Below are 9029 nucleotides of genomic sequence, written 5' to 3' on the forward strand. Positions count from 1 at the left end.
ACTACATTATTTCTCTTTAGAAATGACATCAGATACTGAAAATTGTTGAATGGATTGTCAGTGGAAATATGTCTTTGGAATGGTCATTGATTTCTCATAAGCATGCCAAACTCATCAGTGCAAATCTGTGGATCCTTGAGAATATTGTGGTATCAACGATTCCAAAATGTGTATGGTAATAAAGGTCTGTTCTATTGCATGTAATATTGTGTTTCATGACTTCAAGTTGCATGTACATATGTATATATATTCACTTAAACGGATCATAAAGAACCAATTTATTTATTTGTTTCCAAAAGCGAACCAATTGTTTTTTACACCCACGCATTTGGCATCTACATCGAGAAAATGAAGGCATGAGATATTGGAATTGCAGACATGATTGAAAACATATATATGATGACAAATGCATCATAATGGCATGAGAAGAAAGACTACATATGACCAGCAATAATCTCTTTCCCAATAAGAGAGTATCTCTAGGCTGCAGACACAAGGTAGTTTTGATTCCTATACAAGAGTAGAGGAAGAATGAATTTATATGCACCAGTTTTGATTCCTATACAAGAGTAGAGGAAGAATGAATTTATATGCACCAAACAAATGGCTGCTGCAGTGGTTAATTGTGCACACCTGCAGATAGAGGTTGCATGATTAATTTATTTCACCACTTTTGGAGCAACATTACATATTTAAGGCAAAACGAGATTGGCAATATCTTTTGATGCAACATTTTTTTAATTTGCGAGAACTGATTCTTCTAAATAAGTATTCGTGCATTCTGACTTTATACACATGATCATAAATCATATAGAAAAATATTTATGTATTTGAGCTGATTCCAGAAGTTATACTCCCAATGACCTACACTAGTCTAGATATATACATCTCATAAAAACCTGGCAAGACAAATTCAGTATCATACCTGGAATCAATCAGGAGACATAATAACATTCCTAAGAACATATCGAAGTTTCTCAAAAGATCATGTGGAGCCCTCATTATCATTAGCTTTCAGTTCACAAACATCTCGGCGACAGAGAGGACAGATCCTGTTGTAAGGGGAAAACAAAAACAAACATTAGATTATATTTGATTACACACATACTCACAACGTATACTTACAGTACATGCATACATACACACACATAAACATACATACGCATGCATTCCACCATCTCCATGCTCGCACATCTACGGCAGTCAGATGGATCAGGACAATCGGGAGTGTACAGTTCCCACTAACTCAGTACCACAGTGGTCCAAGGGGGTCATTGGAATCCAAAATGTTGGTCACCTTGAAATTCCCACAGCATGTATTTCGTCCTGTCAAGTATGCCCTCCAAAAACTCTGGCAATTGTGACCTCGCCCCATACATACATATATACGTACATACTCACAATACATATGTCCAGACATACAGACATAAATACAAACATATTTTTAATATGTTACCTATGGACTTCTTTCAGCCATTTGTCTATGCAAATCATGTGATACTCATGACCACATGGAAGGACCCTCATCTGATCTCCATTTTCATATTCCATCAGGCAAACGTGGCATCTGCAAAAAATAAAAACAAGATATTGTGATACTTTCTTCAAAAGGTACAACATATACATATATAATACTAGGGGCAGCAGCAGTGATTAATCATGGTTTACAAAGATTATGTTCAATCTTGATCCATGTAGATATATTATAATACTGAAAAGATATTAAAATCAGGTTTTATATACATATGCTTAATATCCAGCGATGTAGATAAATTATAACATTGTCATACATTCACTGTGAGTAACAAACCTTTTATTTCAAGATGTACTCAGAATTATTAACGGAAAAGACATTGCATATTTGATCTTTAGTGTATATACACTTACTGTGGTGTAGAATCTTCACTGTTCTCAACTTTCTCAAAGAGTCTTGAAGGAATTGATTCTACAACAGCACCAGGCGCTGGGAGGTATCCAAGTGATAGCCCATTTAATCGAGAAATAGAAACTGATTGACGATGTATATCCTCCAACACCTTCAAACAAAATCAACACAGAAAGCGTACAAAGAAGTCTTGAAATTTTTAGAAAAGTACTACAATCTAAAATAACCAAAATCATATGTATTATTATTATGCATCCAACCTGGTAAAAAAGCAGGCAAAAAGAAGTAAAATATGCTTACTTGAAAGAGAGCTTCAGCAAGCATTAGAATCCGTGAAATACTTGCTCTTGTTGTAGGATCTTCATGTTGTCGTGGAGAATCCATCATGTGGCCATGGTGCACCTCTGACGATGGATCAGGCCTGATGTGGCTAGGTAGCCGTTCAAGATGAGCACTTAGCTGTTGAAGAGTCCACATCTGCTTTTTAAGACAAAGATTAGTTCTAATAATATTTACACCTCTTTTCTGCGTAATGCTAAAACTTGGAATTGTCAGAGGGAAATGAGAAGAAAATTATAATGTCAAGTTTACATATTTCATTAAATATATGCCAAAATTTAGTCAAGACATTGGTAATTTTCCCTTAATCTTAACAGCAAAATGAGTACATGAGAAATAACATCCAACCAACCTGGGATCTGAACCGATGTCGGCGTTCCTCGATACTCAAGTTTCTGTTTCGGTAACGTTCGCTCTCTTCATGGAGAGGATTCCTTGCTCCAACCCTCCTATTTGACAACCTCGCTCTGCTATGATAGAGGAGTAGTATAGGTTCAATATTTTCCCTGAAATTCTGATTACTATTTTGCTGCAACGATGCATCATGCATCACTAATGTATCTAAGAACTGCCTAGTCTCATTCCGTCTTTCCTCTCCATCTATAGCTTCTCCCCTACATGTGGCATTACCCCATGTCAAAGTAGTTCAATCAACTCAATTGTCAATTACATTGTCAACATGGTATAAATTTATACATAAATTTTATTATTGTCCTTGGAGGTCAAATATGACCTATGAGACCAAACGTGAATCATTTTCATATAGTATGTGTGCAATTGTGTAGCAGCTCTCTGTGTTCAAGAATTTTACTAATAAATGTTGCAATTGAGAGCGCATAATGTGATTGCAACAGATATATTTATACATAAATTTTATTATTGTCCTTGGAGGTCAAATATGACCTATGAGACCAAACGTGAATCATTTTCATATAGTATGTGTGCAATTGTGTAGCAGCTCTCTGTGTTCAAGAATTTTACTAATAAATGTTGCAATTGAGAGCGCATAATGTGATTGTGAGAGGGATGCATATATGGAGTAGACCCATATTTGACAATGTGTGAAAAACAAACTTGAGTGTGATCAAATGCAGCAACTTGTATCAAAGCGTGATACTCTGATTCCCCAACCTGTTTAGGGAAAAATATTCCATACTTGACATGTTTATGTCAACTGCTTGGAGACTATGGAATCATTTGATTGATACATCGATGTGGCATGTAGGTGGTAAGTTATATATGGTATAACAAAGATTTGAATCTGGAGCCTTATGTTGATAGCCTAATAGCATACAACTATGATAAGGCGATTACAATAAAGAGAGAGAGAGAGAGAGAGTACCTTTCATACCCTTGAGCCAATCGCAAATTATCTTCATCTTGTATGGGAACATAATTACTCACTGATTGTGAAGTTGTTTCTTCTGGTTCTCCTTGTGTGCTTCTTGTCTCATTGCCTATTAAAACACTTTGTGAATTTACTTCTTCTACTTCGACCATTTGTTGGCTTTGCCTCAGTTCAGGTCTTTCGTCAGTTCTACTTAAGCACAATCTTCTCAATGGAGCCATATTAACTTGTCGTGTTCTCGAAATAATCCTGGAAGTAGGATTCACAGTCCTTTCACCAATATCTAGAGACCCTCGAGCTTCATATGTGATTTGTTGCCTGGAACCGCCATGTGGATGGTTCATATCAGTATTAGAACCAGCAGTATTATCCATCATGGAAACCTCTTGATCAATCCCAATGTCCAGGAATATCTTCTTGAATATGTTTGATGGCTGTAAATAAAAGAATCACGTCAATAGAACTCTTAAATATTCTTCCAAATTCTGTAGTGATTTTCTCAAGGTATGCATTTGATCTAGAACTAGTAACCTATATAGAACTATGAAATGCTTAAATATACAGCCTTGCATTTTGTGATTTTTTGGTTTCAGGAAGGAGCAAAATCTGCATTGCTTTGGGAAACATACGGTGTGCCTATAACAGCATGACATGTACAAAGGTTTATAGAATATGTACAAAATGGAAGGAGCCATGAGAGTATTGTCCCGTTGGATGTGATGGAGTTCTCCAACAGCTGCAATCCATTCCCATTGTTGACAGTGACCATCCATTCCAGTTGTGGACAGTGAGGGTACATGGGTCAAAGACAAGACAACACTTAAGATGTAATCTCTTGTTTGTTCTTATAGGTCATTTTGGCCCCTAAAAAGACGTTAATATATCTTTCTTTCCTTTTTTCTACTTAGTTTGAGTGTTTAATTAAGTGTCATGCTGATTTAACTATTCGGCAATCATTTGATTTCTCCGAATTTCATCATTACCAAGATTTGCGTATAATCATTACTTGCCCCTCAAAAAGTGAATGTTTGTCCTATCATAAATACCACACAATACATGATTGGATTCTTGCATAGGACTTATATTTAAGACCTTTCTATTTATAAATGTCTACTGGATTTCACATACCTTTCGCCATGTAACTTCTAGAGCTTGAGTTGAAGAAACCTTAGCTCATACAAGATGTAAACATCCCCCAGATTAGAAGTTCCTAGTGTGAATACCCAAGTGTAGAGAAACCTATGTGAGGAGCCAACGAGTTCCAACTTATACATTTTATAAAGGTATCCCTCACTACATCCTTTTTCTTCCCATATCACAATATCCAAATCATCAATGTCTAATATATTCTGTCCTAGTGGTGTTCCTCTAATTTATAATCACATATCACACTTTTTTCTTACTTCATCTGATTGTCATTAGTGTTAACTATTTCCATTATGCTGACATAACTTTATATCTTTCAAAGAGATAGTTTCAAAATGCTTCTAGAAACCAGGAGGAGTGAATAGAGTTTTATGCTTCTAGAAACTGGAAGGAGGTGTCAATAGAGTGTACGCCCTTCAAAGAGTTTACCAATACATACTGAGAGTATGCACAATGGCTAGAGTTGACTCAGCAAGGCCACATGGGATAGTCGAGGCTCACCACAAAAAATCCCACTAATGTAAATTACTGTCATCAAATGGTTTGCAAAAGGTGGCACATTGAGGAAATGAGAAGGACAGAAGATCATGAGTCAATGCTCTACCCAACAACATTGTAAACCCTTCTACATGAAACAGAGAACGGTCCACCATAGATGTAAGCTTCAGTACTATTGTAGCCGCTTTAGTACTCAACACTGGGAAAATTTACTGAGGGTGATTAGCCAATGCCCTAAGCTCACACTTGAATACACTGATGAGGCACCTGGCGACACCCATTGAAAATCGAAAAGGTTGCCTTTTCAGCACACTGGTCATCACGTGAGCTTTAATGTTAATGAAAATGGTATCACACTTGAATACACTGATGTGCACCTGGCGACGCCCATTGAAAATCGAAAAGGCTGGTTTTTCAGTACACTGTTTATCACGTGAGGTTTAATGTTAATGAAAATGGTATCATCCATCACATGCATCAAGGCCTCAGTACCACATGACGTTATCTATGCAAAGAAATCTATGCTCCCCATGCTAGTGGAGGCTCTCTTTGAGAGAATCCACTTTATATATTAGTGGGATCTTATATTTCTGTTTTGGCATCAATAACGTGAAGTATACCTATATTTCTGATCATGATTTGCCTCATTGGCCAATTTCATTCTCTATTAGAGGTTAATATCTCTTTATTTCTTTCTCCCTCTTTCTTCTAAAACACACAAACTTGGGTCCATAGGCTATACTCTGGACGTCATCGGAAGTAATGTCTCAACCTAGTTGTAAGTTGTAAGGCAACAAACATGAGGTCGTCAAATTCAAATCTCTACTTTCATACATCTTTGTTAAACTGCATGATTTCACCCAAACTACATGCCACATCCATATATCGAACTAAAAACATCGTGGTTTCCAAACAACAGGCACAGACATATCAATTATCGAACTAATCTCAATTATTGCCTAATCACGACTATCTCTCTCTCTCTAACATATATATACCTTTGAGCCCGGCATTCCATACCAGTGCTGCCCATCAGATCCATTTGTGTATCTGCTGAGATTGAGCCCCATTCTAGGTTTCTGTCTTCAAGGGTTTAACTCTCTTTACTTCATTCTGTTTTCTTCCAGACTCAATATAGTTCCTTTGCCTGCTTTCTTAATGTGCTCTGTTCCTCTTGTTGTTGGGATCTAAAGGATCAACACAAAATAACAAGAAAGCAATTGTTTCCTCACTGATAGAGAAGAAAAAGCAGACACAGACGAACAGAGAGAGAGAGAGAGAGAGAAGAGAGACTGATCCTTCTTCTTCGTCTTCTCTACATGATGGCTTCATCATTCACTTTTGCTTGTCTTTTTCACTTTAGTTTGCTTACAATATCAATAATATGTATGTACATATGTACACTTGTAACCTACTAGTCAAGAGTTTGTGTTTTGTGTATGTACGATTCCATTCTCTCTCTCTCTCTCTCTCTCGCTCTCTCTCTCTCTCTCTAGCCATCGTTTTTTACGTTTTATAGCTCCTTGGAAGAGCTTTCTAAGGAATGTTAATTTACTGAATTCCATTACTGTGGCGAGAAATTATGAGCATTTTCGCCTGCAGCCATCTTTGCCCCACAGTTCCTCAAACACAAGGCAGATTTTGAAGCTCTAAATCGAGTGAAACGTACATTCTCTCTCTTTCTCTTCCTGTAGGGTTTGGTCCTACAATGCAAACACTCGTAAGGCCGCCTCAAAGTTCGGGAGTATGATTGATAATGAGCCAAAATCACTAACATACCTTGATTCCAATGCAATAAACTTAACCACAATGGACAAAATGCTTATGAGCCACTTAATTTCTCTTCAAGAAACCATAAACAAGCAAGGTGAAGAGATTAGGACGTTAATGAAAGAGATGCTAAGCTCCAAATTGTTGTCATTGAGAATGAAAGTCTTAAGAAAGTGGTTGCAAAACTTGAAGATAAGGTTCAAGAATGTAAGAAAGATTCTTTCGAAACAAATGAGGGCCTTAACAAGATTGAGTTAAAGGAAGCATTTAAAAATGAAAAATTGGACACGATGAGGTGGGATGTAAGTGAGATGAAAAAAGTGTGTACAACGAAGTCATGGGCTGAGATGTATGTGGTGGGGATGTGGTATCAAACTCATCTAATATGCATGTGATGCATTAAGAGAAGAATATAGAAAGCATAGATGTCCGAGAATTGAAAGAACGTGAACGACGAGCAAAGAACATTGTCACCTGTGGAATTAAAGAGGAGAGTATGGAAACACCTACATCCCGCAAAAAGGCCATTTGTGATTTTTTTTGCATGCATTATGGGATGTCGGATGTGAATGTATATGGGGCACACCAAATTGGGAAACATGGTGTTACTTGCTCTGGAGAAAGGCCTATTGTATGCACAATGATGGGTGATACAAAGCGGCAGATCATACTCGAAAATAGTTGGGTATACCTCAAAGGTACACAATGCTTTGTGAGTGATGATCGTACTATCTCACAACAAAATGCCCGTTGTAAAGCATATGAACAAAGATTGAAAAATAAGGTTAAGGATGTGCCTAAGGATGGAAATGTAGGCAAATAGGGACACGTGACCTATGAGACTAACCCACATCTTTTATGACTATGCTTTTGGAATTGCAATGGATACCCATGGAATGTGGGATTTGGCATATAGGAGTTCACCAATGACTCGGAATCACACTTCTTGTTGAAACATGTGGGCATGATACTCAAAGGATTCAAGGTTTAAGAAACTATAATGTACACTCTTTGATATGGGAGAAAAATCCAAGATAAAGAAGAGGACAAGGAAGGGTGGAATGTTTGATTAAGAAGGAAATAGAGAAATATGTGTCAATCGTAAAAAAATGATGAACATAAATGCTACATATGGCTCAAAATAGAAACACCTAATGATTTGCCCACTTTTGTAGTTGGATGTTACATTCCTCATCAAGATTCTAACTTTTATGCTTGTTTGGATAAAGATCAACCTTTTGCCAATTGAGAAAATGATATTGCTTATTTCAAATCCAAAGGGGAAGTTATTGTCTTTGGTGACATGAATGCTCATGCAAGAAGTTTCCATCTTGATTCACAAGAATCTTTCATGCCACATATCTCAAGGATGCAAGAGGATATGTAAATGTATAACCGCTCTTCTAGCAATGAAAAAGATCTGGGCAAATTTGGGAAGTTACTCCTTCAAATGTGCAATAGTACCGTATTGCTTATTGCAAATGGTGTTTCCTTATGGGCCAATGCTAATGGTTTTATATGTAAAAAAACACAACGAAAATAGTGTGATTGACTATGTGCTACATTCTGAAGGTATTTTGGATCGTATACATAAATTCTCACTTGGGGAAAGGACACCAAAATCCAATCATAGGGGTTTATGTATTGATCTTAAATGTATGCATAGGTTTGAATGTAAGAACGCCATTGAAGATAGTAAACAACCACACTTGAGCATGAACCTTAAGCGAGCGCCCATGTATTCCAAGATGGGTGAGGATATGTTACAAATGACAAAGATACAACATGATGCCACACTAGAATGCAAATGGGAAGCTTTTAAGAAAGTCATTCTCTCTTGTACAAACAAATGTTTTTCGACCAAGCGCACATCTTGGAAATGCACCAAGAAATTTAGGAAAAAATGGTTTGATAAAGAATGTCGTGAAGCTCGAAAGTGCCTTACGTTTTTAGATGTAGTTAAGGATAAAGAAAATTACCAAAAGTATTTGCATGAGTATAAAAGGCTTATTCAAAGAAAGAGAAGAATATGGGAAGTTACTC

At 36.9% G+C, this 9029-nt stretch overlaps 1 protein-coding gene across 3 annotated transcripts; it reads right to left on the reverse strand.

The window, feature by feature from the left end:
• Window positions 1–349: 349 nt before the first annotated feature.
• Window positions 350–6527, reverse strand: LOC147866285 (uncharacterized). 3 transcript variants are annotated; one of them, XR_015529473.1, is made up of 8 exons: window positions 6215–6527; window positions 3567–4006; window positions 2577–2838; window positions 2186–2362; window positions 1888–2036; window positions 1457–1567; window positions 926–1052; window positions 350–633 (listed from the first exon to the last, which is right to left on the reverse strand). XR_015529473.1 is itself a non-coding variant. In XM_087316656.1 (7 exons), the coding sequence occupies exons 1-7, from the start codon at window positions 6284–6286 to the stop codon at window positions 986–988; spliced, it is 1278 nt and encodes a 425-aa protein (XP_087172782.1). In that variant the 5' UTR covers window positions 6287–6527; the 3' UTR covers window positions 753–985. The 3 variants fall into 3 exon arrangements, 1 of the variants encoding a protein (XP_087172782.1); XR_015529474.1 differs by lacking the exon at window positions 6215–6527 and adding an exon at window positions 5323–5467; XM_087316656.1 differs by lacking the exon at window positions 350–633 and having other exon boundaries at window positions 753–1052.
• Between the last annotated feature and the right edge of the window lie 2502 nt (window positions 6528–9029).

Source organism: Azolla caroliniana, unplaced genomic scaffold, assembly GCF_043228905.1.
Source record: "Azolla caroliniana isolate FFs.n. ecotype wild unplaced genomic scaffold, voAzoCaro1.0.p SCAF_3, whole genome shotgun sequence".
NCBI lineage: Eukaryota > Viridiplantae > Streptophyta > Polypodiopsida > Salviniales > Salviniaceae > Azolla > Azolla caroliniana.